At 37.2% G+C, this 19,599-nt stretch overlaps 1 protein-coding gene across 1 annotated transcript in view; it reads left to right on the top strand.

Annotated features, from left to right (window-relative positions):
* Positions 1-582: 582 nt before the first annotated feature.
* DCN (decorin) overlaps positions 583-19,599 on the top strand; it is a 38,546-nt gene continuing 19,529 nt past the window's right edge. The window contains exons 1-2 of the mRNA XM_021528001.3: positions 583-771; positions 4,872-5,107. Of these exons, the coding sequence (XP_021383676.1) occupies positions 4,900-5,107 (208 nt within the window). The 5' untranslated portion in view covers positions 583-771; positions 4,872-4,899. The remainder of the gene's footprint in view (positions 772-4,871; positions 5,108-19,599) is intronic.

The raw sequence follows: 19,599 nt of genomic DNA, 5'->3' as shown, positions 1-19,599 counted from the left end.
GAATCATTTTACTAATGAAAACATGATTTTCGTATATATCAAAACCATGCTGTCATTTGAAAAAATACATACAAACTTTATTATTAGACCAGATAATAATATATTAAACTATATACTACTTAGTTTGACAGAGATTATAGCATAAGTAAAAGCAGGTTGATATCTGTTTAAATAGTTTTATTAAAAGCTAACACTTTTCTCCTGATATTAATCTCTAGTTTGCCTAACTCAAAGATTAATTTTATATAATTTTGTTGATTTCCAAATAATATAAACAAGAGGGAGAGCTAAACATTTTTTTCATTAATGAGTCGTAAACCCCCCCATAGCTAAAACCAAGAAAACTTTCCTAAATATATGTTGTAGGAACATAAATAAAGTAAGTAGGATGAATTACAGCTAAGAATTTGTCTTATAATGTACAAGTAGTTTGGGATTGTAAACAGATGAAAGAGAAATAAAGAAAATGAAAAGGGAAAAGGAGGAAAAGAAAGCAAAAGAGCTGATAAAGTTTCTGGCTGCAATACAGGAGACATATCATTACCATATGATCTAATGTGGGTGTCAGCCTGGATTGTGTTCATTGAGAGAAACATTTTTTAACTGTGCTATGGAATAGAAGCAGGAGGGTTTTCCACCAAGTGACAGTCACTGAGCTGAATTTACCCCCTCCTCCTTTCCACACCTGCAAAGCCTTCTGCCTGGGTTGAATACTTAGTTTAATTACATCTCTGCTTTGAGAGCTCCTGTTGCAAATCCCTGGATTAAAAGGTACGGTTTTTAGTAATTCTTCTGAACTATGCTGTGCTAATAAAACTTCGGGCAAGTCTATGGCAAGAACTATTTGAATTTTAAGAGAAGCAAGTCAAAAATCCTTCTAAATGTTTAGTAATGTTAAGTTTTCTATGCAGCACTTTTGTTTCTTGGAAACATGAGAATACATTCTCAGACTGTGCAAATTTCCTGCTGTTTATTTGACTATTCTGTCTCTTGTTTTGATTTGTATAAGCACTACTATAGTCCTTTCTTTTTCTTTGCTGTAAACTTTTACAGCAGTATATTCTCTGCAATCCGGTGTTTAGAATTGGTGATACAGAGAGTAAAAAATGCGTGTATGCTTACATTTCTGCTTTAAACTGCACTCTGTGATTTCTTTCTCATGTGTTTCTTCATATATATTTCAGACAGTGATGAATATAATTTCAATTTCAGAGGAAAAAAGTGTAGTAGTGAGTTAAACGGGCTCTGTGCATGCCTTTGTAATGTTAGAAAGTGCTATGTTAGAGGCTGGAATCATGATTAAAGAAGGCTCTTATGAATGAAATAGTAGAAAAGAAAATTCATGCAGTTGAAACTCCTGTTAACAAAGTTTTATTCTCTAAAACGTCCAACTCCTGTGTTTGCATATATGGACTTTATTGCACAAAATGGGCAAAACATAAAATGGAGGGGAATTTTTTGAAACTGGAAAATATTGTTTAGCTTGGCATTGTGGAATTTTGAGAGATTTCTGACAGTAGGTGAACTAATAATTTAACCTTAATATTAAGGTAAACTGACAAGAAGACCACCAATACAGTGGTGACGTGAACTGATGAAGCATATTTTCAGCGGTATTTTAAAACGAAATGTGGCCAAGCTTATGGTATAGTTTCCTCTGCTTGTGGAAAACTCTTCTTCATTGTAAACACATAATTAAAGGAATTTTAAACAGTTATGTCCTGCAGACATAAATATTGTTTCACAGAATTCAGATTTTTTTGTCCTCTCTACTTTTTTTTGGTAAGTGAAGTGTAAACATTTCTTGGTAGTACAGTTTTGTGTATATCTTTTTTTTTTTGTTTATGTTCAATTACACATGCAAGCAATAGGAACAGATATATGTGTGTGCAGTATGAATGCATATGTGACTGAAGATATCCATTCCTATGTTGTGATTAATATGTAGGGTCTCCTGTTTTCTCTGCTGTATCCTCAGATTATATACTTGATATCCTTTGTTGTCCTACAGTTTTCCTTTATAGACAGCTCTTTCTGATTTCATTAAAGTTTTTACAAAACAGGGACAAATAGAAAGGCCTGCTACAGGGTTTAACTGAGATAAATGAAGTCATCAATATTAATGTGAATAAAAAGCAAAGTGCCTTTACATTTTTTTTTTTTCTTTTTTGACTTTTCTGAATGGTAATAATTAAACTCCAGGATAAGATCCTGATTGTGCATTCTTGGGATGGGTGGTACTTCAGCAGTGACCCTGAAAGGGATTGAATAAGTTTTAAGTATTTTAAAATGTTTTAAAAAAGTATTAATACATAAAAAAAAGACAGGAAGGTCTTTAAAGGTCCTGACTGCCACTGCCATTCAAGAATTTGTGTGCAGCATTCCCAATGTTTATTGTTGTTAATATATATTCTGAAAATTAATTTGTACTGGGGTAATGTTTATTGGTCACTTTCACAAGGCAGCATATTGTGATGAATGGTGATGGTTTAGCAAATTTTTCTTCTCATCTGAGATTATTAATAAATTGCATTGTTATTTTACAGTAACTTGCACATGATGATTACTCTTTCAAAAATCATGTTTTAGATGAAACCCTGTTAACAGCTCACTGCCATGCACTAACAGCACTTTGCTGTGACATTCTGACATGTCCCTGTGCACTGTGCCTGCACTGGCAGGGGTGTTGGAGGGAAAGGGACACAGCCCCAGTGTAAGCGGGTAGCCAGGGCAGGAGGATGATCCACATGGGAACACAGTCTGTCCCTGCTACATGTCATGAGTTTACACAACACTGGCTGACAGAACATCCTACAAACTCTCTAGCTGATGTTGGGGTCTGTGACCCTCCTCAGTACATGCAGTAAGTAAGGTGTCTGTTCCAGGAACAGAAGTGCTTTCATGTCCAAGAAAACAAATATGTCCCTGAAAGAGACAACATAAACAGTGTTTTACTCCATGTGGTTTCACTTTGAAGTCTTTGGGATGTCTGAAGATGTTAGCTACATGTCTTCCTGACAGGTAGATCACAGGAACATAGACTGTGATTTAAAGACACCAGCATATTTTATTAGGCAACCTAATCATCTTCACAAGAAACAAGACCTAAAGGTTTCTGGAGAACTGTATTATTGGCTCCTGTAGGTAGGAATTCATAAAGGAAAATGAACCTAGGCACCATGTAAATTGTATCTAAATCCAATCTCATGTTTTTTTATATATATTTAGTTTTTTTCTTAGCACTAACTATTCCTTTTAGAATACCTGGTTGTAGTATATTAGAAAGGCAGGCTTCAGTAAACTATTTGCACCTAATATCATCTGTTCATTCTTGTCATCTACCTGGTAGGTTCCATATGTCAAAGTAGACAGGGAGGCAGTCCTCCACTTCTGCCTCTCCCAGTTTTTTTATCCAATAGTGAATATGGAGCTGAAAAATGCTCTACCACACCCCTAGCTGTTTGATAACTTCTAGAAAATGAAATAATCCCAGCTAGCACCCAGGCAAGGTGTTGCTAAGATATCGTCCTGAAGAAGCAAGTGGACACTTTTGCTTTCATTACAAAGAGCAGCATCTGTATTTAGGATTATGCCATCCATTTTAAGAAAAAGCTTCTATATAAATGACAAGTTTGCCTTTGTGTCTCTTGCCAATTTGAAGGCAGATTTAATTTTGGTGGTTTTGGGTGGTTTATTGTTTTGTTTATTTTATGGGGGGATTTTTTTTGTTTTGTTTTTTGGATTTTTGGGGTTTTTTTTGTTGCTTTTTTGTTTATTTTGTTTTTGTTTTTCTTTTTTTTGTTGGTTTTGGTGGGTTTTTAAAAATAAATTAAAGTTAGTAAAGTATGGACTTCATTATATAAAATACAGAGTAAAGGAAAATAATATTCAGAAAATTATCTGGTCTTTATAGCCTTGATACAAAACCTGCAAACAGTTGTGCAATTTCTCCTTAATGCACAACAAGACAGGTAGGACAACCTAGAGTGTGTTGAAATGCATCTAAGCCAAAGTCCTGAGAACATGTATTTAAGCAGCTTTTCTTGTTAATATCTATGGCAACACTTACTTGTATAAAGTTGCTCCTGACCATGAAAGTCTGCAGAATGAAGCCCTGAAGTCCTATTAGAAAGTGTGCACACAACATTGCAAGCATCACTTCAAATGCTTATGCAGTGCAAAGCAAGATTCTTAGGGTGGATGTCAAAATTTAGAAAGAAAGCCAAGACTATTCAATATATCACAACACTGTATTCCATTTTATTGTGTTGTCTGAACTGGAAAGAAGTATAGTGCATTTAAACAACTAAAGATCTTCCCCTCACTTTCCACCCTGTCACTAAATCCTACTCTTTCTGAGTCAGTTTTACTAGGTTATAATTTAAAACACACAGCAAGCCGATACTTAAAAAATATTTCTCAAGACACGAAATACTGAATTACAGTGAGTTTGGGAACCTCAGGTTTGTCCCCAGAGTCAAACCCATTGCTATGAAATAAATGCTAATGAAATCAAATAGACTGTTATGTTGGCAGAAAATAGGCACATGGAAAATGTGGCTTATTGCTTTGACTCTTTTGCATAACAAAGTTGACAGCGCTGCCTGTTTCTAAAAAATATTACTCTAAATATGCAAACAGATGTGTTTACTGTTGCCTTTAAACTGCTCTGCAAAAAAAAAAAAAGGCCTATTGACAAGGAGTTACTACCAGACTCCTATCACATAACTGTCCTATTTTTACAATTCAGTTTTCTTTTATTGAAAGGAACAGTTATGCAATTGGTGGATGTGCTGGACCTCCTTCAGGAGGAACTGTGCTACTATGGGAAACTGCTACTTTTGTTATTAATCCACTGCTTTGAATCCTAGGTTCTACTGGGAGTCAATGAACTAAGCCATGAAGAGGCTGGCTCTACTCTTTGTGCTCCTGCTGCCAGCATGCTTGGCCAAGCCCTTCCACCAGCAGGGCCTCTTTGACTTTATGCTGGAGGATGAGGGCTCAGCTGACATGGCTCCGACGGATGATCCCGTCATCTCCGGCTTTGGACCCGTGTGCCCCTTCCGCTGCCAGTGCCATCTCCGTGTGGTGCAGTGCTCTGACCTAGGTAAGCCAAGAGCTTCTCCAGAGGCTCTGTAGTCGCCTTCTAGTCACAGGCTAGCAGCTGGGACGGATAGGCTGCCATGGACTGTCACTCCCTCACTGCCTTGTTTCAAATAAATACGCTACTGCTGCAGTTAACCAGAATTTACTATACAAAGTAGGCCATAAAGCCTGGGCAAGATGGGCATTGTTGTGACCATGAAGAAGGGTTGATTTTTTTAACATTTAACATTTCACTTGTTCTTTGAAAAGCCATGGATTTCTCCTGCAGAGAAAATAACTTTTCAAAGTATTCCTTCAGATTAATATAAATAAATGCAGTAAAGTTAGATGTGGATGTGTAAATATTTTGAAATGTTCTAAATTGTGTGGTCCAAGGTCCAACACCTTTAATCATACTGTCTAGTGCCTCAACATAGATGTCATCTCATTTTCATAGGAATGCATGAGCATGAAATCACCAACTGAATCATATATATTGGAACCAGCTCTTAGGAGTAAAGGGCTTGGAAACACACCAAAATAATGAACACAGCATGGAATTCCTTATTAAATATCTTTCTAAGACACTATATAAGCTGAAACCATGAGAACATTCCTCACAAACTTTCCTTACTCCCTTATGTAAGGGAAGGGCTTGTGTGCACAGAGTAGCAGGATATGAAGCCATGTCTGCCATCACTATATTTGACTTCTCAATGCAGAAATCTCAAGTAATGAAGATCACTTCTGTGAGACTGCTCTTAGTTTAAACCAGTATAATTCAGTGTACATTTATTTAGTATATAGTGCAGAAAATCAATTAGAGTTGGTTTTGCTCACAAGAAAACAGACAAATAACTGCTCATGATCTTATAGGGCTTCTTTTTTCTTTTAGTCCTCCTAGCTCTTTAAATGTATAACTAGGTATTTCTATTTTCCTGTTATAACATTGGCTTTGATAGTCACTATAAATCATGGCACAAATCCACCAATTAGGACCTGTTTCTCATTGTTTTAGGGGTTGTATAATTACAGAAAGGAGGAAAAACTTTAGCTATACTCCTAGAAATTTCTGTGAATTTATTAAAGTGAGCCATGTAATTATGCAACAGATATGTTTGGCAAAGACTCAGTAAACAATGCTGCACAAAACAGAGTGGGCTAACCTAGCTATACTTTCAGAAAGCTTCCACAGTACTAAACCTCCTGAAAGATGGGGGTTTTTTACCATATAGGTGCCAGAGAGAGCAAACATGGAATGGGGAGTGGGGAGGAGATTGCCCCACATGCCATGAAAGTCTTAGGTTTTATTATTGTTACACTTAGTAATGCTGATGGAATTTAAGTTATTTAGAGATCTTGTTCTCAGTCTGCTTCAATTCTGCAGAATGTAATGAGTTTTCACTTGGTGAAAAAGTAGAGACATTCACACAGGGACCCTTTGCTCCTGTACTTGCTCCTCTGGTCATGCACTTCTTCACAGACACATTGTTTACAGTCCATTGCATAGATACTCCCATACTGACAAAGAGACTCAGATATACAGCAATTAAGTCCCCAGGTCAGTGTTTCCCAAATAATTTCACATGGGGTGAAAAGAAAGAGATCTATTTTGAGCTTTCTTTAAACCCACATGCTGCATATCATACAATGAAAAGATTGTACTTTTGGATCCACTGGGCTGATAGCATCCAAGCCAGCTCAAAATATATAGCCCTGAAAAATAAATAAACAATACTTCCCTGGTAGAACTCAAGGAAGTATTTATCAAGCAGTGCCAGCCTTGGCATTGAGTTTCACCCATCTTTGTCACATGTGACAGCCCCTGGTGGGACACAGCCCAGCTGGGTGGCTCATGAAGACACGAGTCTGCTGACTGCCCTGCAAGCAGGGACAGGAGAGCTCTGTGTCACCTGCTCACAGGTAAACCTGACCTTTACTCTTCTGAATTCACTTCTGTATGACAGACCCAGGCAAAATCAAATTTACCTGCTGACTTGAGAAAAGACAGTTGCTAGCCTTTTGCTGCGAACTGTGGTGTGTTTCAGGGATCAGGAGCTCAATTTGCACATGGAAGGCTTGAAACTAGCAAAGTTCTACCTCCCTATTAACCTGTGCTCCTGGCCTCTCTCTCCCTTCAGCTCTGTGCTTTTCCAACCCAACCAAATTAGCTACATCCGTCCTCCAAAATTATCAAATTTTGTCATCTAGTCCCATGGGTACTAGTTGATGAAAAATTTCAGGCAATAACAATGTTCCTCAAAGGGCATATTAAGACCTTCCTAAATAAATTCTCACAAAGGAAAGTTGAAACTTGAATCAGGATCCTTTTCCCTCCTCACTCTCTTGCATGGAAGGAATGTTTACAGCCATGAGCCCATGGATGCAGGGGTCATGCCAGAGCTGTAGCTGGAGAACCCTAACACAGGCAACATATGGAGACGTCTCCTCTTCCTCAGCCTGTTTCTTTTGTGCCTAAATGGGCATTTGGTATTTGTAGATTCTTACTTCATAAGGAAAAAACCACCATCTGACAGAGGGTTATGTGAATAAACCACAGGAGAACTATTGAATCCAGAGTCCAGAGATCAGATTTGCCCCTTTTCTCATGAGCACTGGATGGGAATGATAAAAAAATAAAATCCAAGTTCCAAAAAAACAGTGAAAAAAATGCCCAGTGGTCCAATTACACTCATGTCAGCTGAATTTTTGCATTCCTATAGTCTTGAACTTCAGTCACATCTTCCTAAACACACACCTACAAATTAATTTATTTTGCCTCCCAGCCAAGAGCTGAGTTGACAAGAAGGATAATGCTGCCTTCTCACATCCTGAAAAATAATTCTAATTTTGGTTACTGGTGGATCAAAAGCAGAACTCCATGTGCCTACATTTCATGAGAAGTATTACCTTTGCCAACAGCTCAAGTATCTTATCAAGTATAGGCTCAATCCTATATCCAGGCTTTCCATAGGAATCACAGACATCTTTGTTAGAGCACAGTACAAGTGGGGAGTAACTGATGTAGCTGCTCAGAGGCCACTTTTCCTGTTCTAAAGTAATATGTACAGAGAAGATGTACAGTCAGCTGGGCAGGAAAACGCCTCTCAGAAACCCTAGCAAGGATTAATAGTTCCATTTAAAGTCTCATCCTCCCAAAGGGAGTCTCAAGTAAAGTTCACCCCAGAGCACCCGGTAGGCAGGAGGATGCATGTGTGATTACTCATCCCTGCAGTAGATGCAGAATGCTTCACAAGCACACTCAGAGGTAGTGGGCAGAGCTTTCTTTCACTTTCAGATAAGTCTGGCAGCCCCTTCTAAATGAGCAGTGTCTCTATACAGAATGCAATGAGCTTGCTCTCCTTGGAGAGTTACAGGACATAGTGGGGGTCTCTCCATCTGTGTCACTGAGAGTATCCATGGAGGCTTTGTGGTTTCCTAAAGGTGTGCGAGAGACATGACAGCAAAGTTCAAGCGGCATTACAGCTAAAATTCAAATCTTGCCCACAGCTCAGATATGCAGGGTTTTCCCAGTTTATATAAAGTAGAATACATTAGAGCTCAGCCTGGATGCTGGAGGGTGTGTTTGAAAAGCATTTTGAGATCAGAAGATGAAAGGTTCACATATATGTAAAGTATTACCAGTAATTATTATCTGGTAACATGAGACAGTTTATCTGAACAAATAAAGTGTCTCAACATATCAACTGATGGCTCTCCAACAATTGAACCATCATGATGTGGCAATTTATTTGTTGGGAAAAGATAATTTTTCTCACTGTATAAAATCTTCCAGAAATATCTGAACACCCATTTTTCTGAGTTTGACTCCATGTGAGAACCTAATTTTTCACTATAAAGGAAGTTATCTCCTTTGCAATATACCTTGTTTTTAAACATAATCTTTAAAACTAAATGTTCAACAATAATCTTACCTAATCCTATAGGTTACTAAACACTCAATAAAAGGAAGCATGTATCCTTTAGTGGCCAGGTATTAACAAACACAATTTTTATATAAAAGTTTTTGTTAATTTACATTGTCACTGATGGGCCTTTAGGACAAGTTATTTCATTTTTTATGTGTTTTTTTTTTTTCTTCTTACAATGAAATTTAAAGTCTTACTCCTTTTATGTTTAATAGAATCTAATACTCTCATGAAAGCCCTTGGCTTCATAGAATGGATCATTTACAAAATTATTATCATTAAAATGGAGCCAATGAAATCTGGGGAAGTATTCTCTAACTTGTACTGAGAATAGCATCTGCATCACAAGACCCTGGCCTTAAAACTGACATTCTTTAGCCCAACATAACTTGGGCTGTCAGCAAACACAAGCCATTGGGCATTCCACATGCTGACTGCGTGAATTGGAATACCCTCAGTGTGTTGGAGGTCAGACTGGAGGATCTATAGGAATTATCACAGGATATTAAGAACCTAAGACAGGTCTTCTTTCCTTTCATAGATATGGGGTGAGTTATGCTGCCCATGCAAGGGTTCATCCTGTCTAAGGTGGATGTCACTGATGGAAAGGATACATACCTCTTGGAGAACCAAACTGCCAAGACAGGGCAATGACCACTAGAGGTTATGAAACTTACTTTCAGATTAATGAGGTTATGTGTGTTAAAATTAAGGCAAGGAAAAATATACCCCTTTTACTATTTTGTTTTGTGATCAATTTGGTGTGCATTATTAAATTTTTGTATGTATTCTGCTTTGATACAATTTTGGGGATGACCTGGAAGTTAAAAAAACATGAATTAAAGCCATGTGCTTAGTAAATTCTGAAAAATTATTAAATGAAGAACCCAATAATAAGAAAAGACTTGGAAAATTGTCAAGAAAAAATATTGGCTTGGATGTAGACTACTTTATGTTAACAAAAAGCCGTTATCTTTTGCCAGTGTGGCAGTGAAATACAGGCCTTCTTGCATCAGCACCTGAATTACTGATGTTCTAGTTTTAGCTGATAATAAATGAAAGCTGATCCTAAATGAAAATTAATCCACTCTAAGTACATCCCTTCCTTATCGCTGCTTACTCCAAGGTAACAGCGACAAGCTTTGTATGTTTTCTTTTTTTGTCTTAATTTTTTAGATTTGTTTGCTTGCTTTGGACTTGCAAATGTCATTTATGAAAGCCTAGTGGCAGGAATGGAAATGCAGACTGCCAAGTCTAAGTTGTACAAGAATTGACTATTTTCTGACTTTGTCACAATTGTTTATTTCTAAAATCTCCCAATGTACTAATAAATAGCTATTGGATAGCTAGTAAAATGTGAGTAAATTGTGTTTATAGGTGATTACAATCTTTAAAACATGCTAAATAATCATTCCTTACATGACCTAGTGTTATGGGTTAATAGGTGTGACTGGTATGTGTGTTGTTTTTAACACCTTTGAAGGGACTATTACTTGGTAAGAGATATAGCTATTTTAAAAATACATGTGTTTTCACAACAAAAAGCCTCTGGTATTTAATTGTGGAGGGTTCCCAGCCAAGAAAGAGATAAAGAGTCCAAAAGCTCCTTCCCAGTGTTCACTGAGAACCCATAGCAACAGGGAGGAGATCTAGGAAATCAGGTCGTGTGCGAAGTCACCAATTATAGCAGCAAGAAACTTCTGGTATTAGCACACAGCTCTCCAGAAAAACCCTGTTCACACAGTTACCATGGTATTTTGTAAATCTAGTTTTAAGCAGATTTTCAAAACACCAGTTTCAAACCCAGATTGGAGTGTCCCAGCCTTAACAAATTTTGACTCAGTGGTCTATATTTTGCTTTACACATGCCCTGAATCTTTGATTAAAAGGAAGTGGTCCAAAAGAAGATAATCAGGTTACAGAAAAATTAAGTATTTTTCTGCATATATTTTAGTCTTTTCTTAAAGTTCAAACAAAAACTTTATTCTTCAAAATATATTGCCATTTAAAAAAATTGATTTATCCTGTTTTCCATGTCTGCCCTGACCAAAAAAAAAAAAAAAAAGAAATTGACAAATGCTGGAATTATATGTTTCTTTGTATTGCATTTAATATGCTCACACAGAACACTGTTCTCCTTTACACTATGAAAGTAAAGTAGATAGATAATCACAGAATCACAGAATATTCTGAGTTAGAAGGGACTTATCAGGATCATCAAAGTCCAGCTCCTGGCTCTACACAGAACAGCCCCAAGAACAGGACCATGTTCCTGACAGTGTTGCCAAGTTAATCCTGAGCTCTGTCAGTCTTGGTGCTGTGACCCCTTCCCTGTGGAGCCTGTGCTAGTGCCCAAACACCTTCTGTGTGAGGAACCTTTTTGTAATATCCAGTCTAAACTTCCCCTAACACAACTTCAGGCCATTCCCTCAAGTCCTGTGACTGATCACCACAGAAAAGAGATGCCCCTCCTCTTCTCATCACGAGGAAGTTGTAAATTGCAATGAGGTTTCCCTTCAGTCTCCTTTTCTCCAGGCTGAACAAAAGACTAATGCTTGTTACTGTGCTTCTCTGCAAAGACAGAGGTGGAGAAAATAAACACCAACACACAGGGACCTCAAGACCAAGAACCATGCCTGCCTGGGTTTTTTTGGAGAAAAAAAAATAGATGGGATTTGTGTTGCAATTTGCAACTTACGGAGCCAATAACAAAATTCAAACAGCTCTCTACAAATGACCCTGATTTTAGTAAGGTTGCATTTGCTATATAGGCAACTCTACTGCAAACCTTGTATGCAGCCAACAGGAATCGAAAAAGGAGAAAAGCAGTATTTAAAGTATGTACATAAATTTATATACATAAATTAAATTATTTTACATCATTTATATACATAAATTAAAGAATTTGTGTACTCTCTGCATGCATACTCATACGAGGAGGAATCCAGGAGAGCATCCCTACCATCTTTTGTTTGTTACCTGGGACCTACCTGGAGTGTTTTTAGTTTCTAGAAAAATCTGTTAAGGAGAGGATGCTTACAGTTTTAATTTTAAGAAGAAATGGAACATAATATTTTACAAATAGTAGTGAAAGCAAGAAACCACTTCTGCCCACCTGATAGCAACTTTAAAGACATAATTGCAAAAAAACCCAAATGGACAAATTATTTATAGAAATGTCACAGCTTTTAAAACATGTACAAGAGTAAAAAGGGCTACATTCGGATCCTGAAATACATTACACAACAGAAATGTGCAATAAGGCATCCCAGAAACAGTTTCTGCTTGCACCTCCTCTACCACCTGAAATGTGAAAGCCTAGAATGATTTCTGTTTCTATGCTAGAATACATATTTTCCCTTCTATTGCTCCAGAGTGGGCTTCAGAAACTGAAGATTTTCTCAATGAATTCACATTTTAGGGCGACATGGAACAAGAATGTCTGTAGTGGTGCAATAATCAAACTCATTGCTGAGTATCTCTACCTAAGAGATATAGGAGCAAAGGCAAAGAATTATATTAAGAGTCTTAATGTTTTCAGAGATAGGGAATAAAATTTACTTTCTCTTTTTTATTCTTTACTCTGTGGCACAGAGTTTACATCTTCTGGGCTGGAGATGACTCTTAGAGTTACAGAAGACCTGGGGAAGCTCTATCACTAAATGTCTGACAAAATAAAAGTTACAAAGAAAGTATGTCTAAGAGTTGCAAGGGTATATATAACATCCTTTAGTAGAAAGAATGAACTAGCAGGTCTGTAGATTTCCTGGTTCAGTCTGGAAATTCTCTTCCAAAATTTGTTTGTTATTCACTGTGTCCAGACATGACCACAGCAGCTTCTTCCATTTTATGTTTGCGTGAGAGTAGGTTGACAACAATTCTAAAACATTTATGAAAAATGGCTGTGCTATGTTTAGAAGTACCTGAAATAACCAGGAACATATCTCTGCCCTCAGGTTATAAACTAGGGCTGTGTAATGACCACATAGTCAGAACAGGAAGGGGTAAGTTTACTTGAAACCAGAGAAGACCTCCCCCAGATGATTCTTTATGACATTATGTTAGAGCCAATTCTGGTAAATCCCAAAGTAAAAATTGAGGGAACTATCCTCAAATTGTTGTCTGTTGCCTGTTGCTAACTTAAGCTGCAGCAGAGGTAAACATCAAATTGCATTACTCCAAAGAGTCATTCAAAACATATTTTTTTACAGAATGCTCACTTTTCTGAGTCACTGAAATGCTCTCTTATATCTACTGAAGGAATAACTGTCTCACCTTACTGCATGAGTACTCATAGATAGCACATCTGTGTTGCATCCACTTTGAGTAAAGCCATTATACACATGGTGCTGGCAGATTGCATGAATCACATGGGTCAGTTGCTGCTCTCTGATGGGATGTTTTATGTCTGCAACCACAGCAGTGGGAAATGTGAAGCTGATTATTCTAGGAGTTAACTAGAAAACTCATAATACTCAATTTTTATTTCATTTAATGTCTTAGTCCCTAAAGTCTAAAGATTATTTCAGAATATTTTTCTGTATATCTAAAATGCTAGTTTTCATCAGAAGGGATATACATTTGAGATTATTGTAACTAAAAGTCAGAAGTAAAAGTTGCATGAATTTTAGCTTCAAAAATATATCATTACTCTTAGGTATTAACTTCTGGAGCCAGGAGAATAACTCTATCTGTACCAAAAATGTGACTAGCACTGGAAAATAATTTATAACAGCTGTGGCTTTCAATATTCATTATGTTTTGAAATATGTATTCACTACTCAGAGTGGGTGGAGGTGGAAAAGAGCAGATAAAGTCATGGATTCACTTTTATACCTTTGCTAGGGCTTTCGTAATTATTAGCATTATCACGGTGGAGAACTATGCGTTTGATTGCAGTGTGTGTGAATTCATTTTTATTTTCCTATGTTTCTCACTCTGTTCTGGGAAGCAACGTTATAAATGTTTAGGGGGAAAAGTACTCTGTGTAGTAATAGGTCAGTAGATCTACCCTTGTGAGGGGCCATCTCAGCAGGGAATGGAGTTTGTTTGCTTGTTCTTTCCTATGGGAAGGGTCAGACATATACAAAAACAATAATCTGTGATAAAAATAAGTCTAGAATGGATTTTTTGAGACTTTCAGACTACCAAACAGGAAAAATATCTAAAAAACAGTTGTGAATCATCTTCAAGAATATATATTTTAAGAATATTATGCATTCCATTGTGCTTTTTATATCTATTAGAAAAAACAATATTACTGCTGATTTAATAACAAGAGTGGAGAAAGTAGAGAAGAAACTTTTAGTTTGAAAGTGGGAGAGAGAAGGAGGCCATGGATACTTGTCTGTAGAAAAAGACAATTGTTTCATATTTCATGGATGCAAATAATGAAATTACTCATATTTGCAAATCCCACACAATAGAGAACAAATTTCCAGTAAATAATGTAGAACATAGCCTGGGAAACTATCAGTAAACTTTTCTAAGTCAAAGCATTCAAAGCAGTTCCTTGCCATCCTTCCAGAAAGCAGTCCTTGGATCCGGTTATTTTTCCGTGACTAAGTATCCTGACCCTGTAAACTTGCCTTTAGCCTCGTTTGCCCTGGAGTCCACGCAGGGCATGGCTAGGGTCATTCACCCTGGGAGCATTGCTGCCCGTCAGTGGGATGCAGCAGAGCTGGCTTGGAGCAAGGAGAGCACACAGCAGAGAGCAGAGACAGCCAGGCAGCTGCTGGAGGGGCTGCCTCCACTGGGAGTGCAGCCACTGATGACCACGGCTGGGAATTACACGGAGCTCAGTCCAAATTCCTCAGCTGGCAGCAGCTGTTTGCGGAAACTGAGAGAAGCTTGAAACGAGCCCCATTTTATGGCCCCTGTGATAATAATCGTAAGTGTTGCAATGTAATAACACATGTATCTGAGCTACAGCGTTCAGATGTCTCTCTGCCTTTTGGCCCGTGCACTCCAGCTGGAAAAGCAAAGGTTTATTCATAGGAATAAGCCCCATCCCTGCTGCTTGTAAATTGGATAGGTGGAGGGAAAATATCCCAAAATACCCTAAACACACCAAAAAAATCAAACCACAAAATTGTAAAAATTGTTTATCACTGTCACTGTTCATATACTTGTTATTTAGACTTTGTGGCCCCAATGTGGGAAAGATGCAATTGTCAGGGAAGCGCCCTCATCTCTGGGCTGCAGACTCAGACTTCTACTTGCTTAGTCTCCCTCGCTGGCCCCATAAATCTTGCATTCCTTTTTTGCACAGTCGTATGGCTTCAGCAGAAATGTGGCTCCATGCCAAGATGCAGACTAACTTGTGGCTCTCACTGCCGAGAAGCTGGAGCAGCAGACTGAAACCTCTGCAAAACCAGGAGGGTTCAAAATTCTGCCTTCTCCTTTGTGGTTTAAAAGATTCCATGGCCACCTGATCTCAGCTCCTGTAGCTGAGCAGGTTATTCCTTCAGCTGCAGAAATAAAGCCTGCTGTGTACATCAAAACTCATAACATCCTCACACTATTCCCAAATTCTTGCTACGTCTCCTACACCTGTTTGGCTGGCTAAAGAGCAGCATGTGCTAGTTGTGCTGGTGCAGTGCTACACAGGAGATGGCTACCCACGATTGATTCTCTCTTGGGGAGCAGATAAGGGGTGAATTATACTAGTCTTAGGCCTTCTCTGCCTAATTTCCCATCTTATAAAATCTCCAGACACATCAGCCTGCTGTCCTCTCCAGGAGGTGAGGCAATCACAGCTAAACAGCCAGACACTGCCATTTGCTTAAGATACGATGACAAAAGGCTACAAGGATGAGATCCCACAGAGAAAAGGTTGATTTCTGCAAAGTGGTCTTCTCCAACCTCCCACTAAGCAGGGATTCCTGGTCCATGTAACATCTCCCCACCAAAGGTGACTGTGGATGAGCTTTTCTTGTGTGAGAAACTGGCTAACAATCCAATTATTATGGATTTTATTGAATAAATTTTGATGGTGCATCTTATCTCAAAAATCTGTTGTGTAGCAAGGAAGTGTACAAAAAAGTCAAGAAAATTTCTGTCATGAAAAGTAAAATATTATCCTAAGAAAAGGAAAAATTCAAACTTCCTTACACAATTTTTCTGTCATTTTGTAGTTCTGTGGCTTATTCTGTTCTTCCTGTGTTTTAATGTGCATACATTTTTACACATGGAAATGTATACTGGCAAGAATAATTGTTTGCTCCAGGCTGGTAATGTAGGAAAATAGGAACATTTCTGCTTATAAAAATTCATAAGGGGTATTAGAGATCTGAGCTGGGCTACAGGAAATGATGGTTATTAAGCTCCTATAAGGAAGTAATGATTTCTCCCAAAGAAATATTTTAGTGCAAATCAAAAGGGCATTTTGACTAAATACATGAATGGTTAATTAAATCTCTTTTATTTCCAGAATCTTTAAGCTCTTAATCTTGGTGTAAACAAGAATTTTGGAAGGGTGGAGCTATATAATTTCTTCTTATTTGTGAATGTATTGATTTTTAAAAAATTTATTTACCAACTTTAATAATAACTGACTTAGTTTTATTCAACCAAAATTCAAAAAAGGTTCTATGTATTTTATATATATAAAATATGTATAAAATAAATAGATCTATGTATATATGTATTTTCAATTTAACATTGGGAAAGACAGATTAATCTAAATTTTTAATCAGTTATAAGTTAATCTTAGGAACTAGAAGCCTGAAATACTTCCAGGGAGTTGAATACCAAACTGTGTGGCACTGATTATTGATGTAAAAACTCAGACTGCTATGAGAGATTTTCATATGGCTTTTGAAGAAGCAAGTTTTAATGTATAAAAACATCACAGCCAAGAGCTGGAGTATCTGTGTATACTGTTCTTAAAATGATTTAGAGGAAACTCAATTGATATTTTCTGACAGTAGTTTTCCTTTTGCTTTGCACTACATAAATTTCACCAGAAGTCAGTTGTAGGTGGATGTGTAATCACACTGTGCAACATGGCTCCAGAAGTACATGGACATCTCCTAAGTCTCTCAGAAATGAATAGTAAGGACAGCCCACAATTCCCCTCTAAGCTTCTGTCTCCCAGACAGAAGAACCAAAAAAATCTTTCTGGAACAAGAAATCCCAGCAGCCATTTGAGCTTCCAGTGGGAGTACAATTTTCTCCATTTGATTTAAGCTCTGTCATGTCAGTTCAGGCTCCCCCATTCATGTGCACTGGCTGCTGTTGACCAGAAAGGTTTGAAGCTTTGCTCCCTGGGCTGGGAGCCTGCAGCACAGGGAGGAGTTTGCAGTACACCAATGCTCCTCCTACATTTATCTCTCTGGAGGTTCATCAACTTATACAGAGACCTGGGACTGCAGGCTGAAGCACAAGCCAAAGTAGATGTGGATCTGGTTTACACCTCAAATGCAGTTTAGTCCTGAATTATTTAAATGCTGATTTTGCAAGTCAGTGTCCAGATTCACCCATTTATAAACTCTTCCTCTGCTGGAGAGCTTAAGATGATGTAATTTTCAGCTGGAGGATGTATTCAATTGCTTGTACTGATAATACAAGGTCTCCTCAGCAGATGGTGTGCACCCTGTACTCATCTACACTTTGCTCTTCAAAACCCACACAAATCAATAAAAAAAAAAAAAAAAAGAAAGAAAGAAATACAATATCTATAGGTTGTTTTGAAAAAAAAGTTAAAAACGGCTTCAGGAAATGCATTGCAATATACATGGAATAGGTAACAAAAAAAGTTCAACTCTTCAAGTGATGACAATTATACTCTGCATGCAGAGATAATTATTGTATTGTATATCCTTCTAGTTTTTAGTACAAGACATGAAAATGATGTTATAAATAATTTTCAGAAATGGATTTCTGATTATCAAATTTGTCTTATCTGTATAATATGAAGCATTGAAAGTTTAACATTATTGCTCTGAGAAATTATCAATTCTTCCATATTAATGAATAACACTTAAGCTTTTAGAAACTGAAATTACATTGGAAGTTGTGTGTGATGTTTAGTCTTTGGCAAATTATCCTTTCAGGGGCAAGCCAAGTGCCCTTACAAAGTACGTTCCAAGGGCATCATGTAAAGCATGGCTGCATAGCTCTTGCACCCTATTGTCTGCCATAACACTTATTAGAGGTACCAGCCTACTAATATAAACATGCTGACAACCAGAGCATACTAATGCTGCTTTGAATAGAAGCAATTAAGCCCTTCAGGTTTTTTTTGGTTTTTTTTTTTTTTTCCATATTTGAAGAATGCTATAGAAGTTGTTAAGAGATAGGAAGTTATAACAAAATTATGGTCTTGAAAAAGCAGTGTTTTTTGGGAAAGAATTTTTTTAGTTGCTGACATCAGTTCTGTTCACTGAAGACAGAAACTGTCCAAAGACAACCAACATGCAAATTATACAGTATCATATTCTTATATATTTGGAATTCTAGTACTACACTTCTGGAAGTAATGAGGGTTTTGCAACTGTTGAAGTAAGAACAAAGTCCATGCCTAAATGAGGAAAAGTTATTTTAGTAATATGAACAATCTTAATCTGTATCAAATATTTGTGCACTGAACATCAGTAAGGTAAAGAGGATGAGATGTGAGTTTTGGCTGGTGTCAGTTTATGAAGTTTTTACTAATTCATCCCAGGCTGCATGATTCTGCTTTTTAAAACTTTTGAATTCTGGTGTAATTAAAACTCAGTCAGGTAAATTTTTATTGCACTCAATCTTAATAAAAATCTGATCCAAATATTTTAATATTTTATTATCTTACCATACTTTTTCCTTTACATATACACACATACATTCTAGGAAAGGATTGAAAGAGAAGGAGTTTTACTGCACATAGGATTTTGACAGAGAAACCTACATTCTGTGTGACAAAACACATTTTTGGTGAACAATAAGTATCACCGAATCACAGAATTGTTGAATTTGGACATCAGCTCTTGCAACCATCTAGGCCACTCCCCTGCTCAGCTGGTTGCTTGGGGGCTGTATCCAGACAACCTTGGAGTATCTCCAGGTGTGGAATCTCCACAGCCATGGTGGGTACAGCATCTTATCTCTGGGAAGCATATCCCACTGTATTTGCAATGCCATGCTTGGGATTAGTATATAGGTTTTAAAAAAATAACATATATCTCTTTCCTTTGAGAAAAATATTGTGCAGTTCACCATCATTCTGGGGAGACACTGGAAATACTTGCAGAGAGATCTTTCCCAGAAGAGTTCAAATATAGCTTCAGGAATACTAGTTAAAACCTTTACTGGTAAAAAGACAATTTTATCCAGAAAAGTCCACTCCTGATACCTGCCCATATAGAGACTTTATTAGCGTATAGAAATTTTTTCCTACCAACTATTAATTTAACATTTCACATTCTTAAAAAAAAAAAAAAAAAAAGCTAGTTAGGAAAGAACATTTTAGTTTTGTGGTAAATCAGAATGACTGTAAAAGATTTCTTTTACTCCAAGTCACAGTATGAAAGGAAAGCTGGGTAAAACAAGTGTTATTTAACACTAAATAATTTCATTTCCATGACTTCATCAGACTTACATATCA

The sequence above is a fragment of the Lonchura striata genome, chromosome 1A (genome assembly GCF_050655825.1).
Source record: "Lonchura striata isolate lonStrDom1 chromosome 1A, ASM5065582v1, whole genome shotgun sequence".
Taxonomy (NCBI): Eukaryota; Metazoa; Chordata; class Aves; order Passeriformes; family Estrildidae; genus Lonchura; species Lonchura striata.
This window is presented reverse-complemented; position numbering and strand designations above follow the sequence as displayed.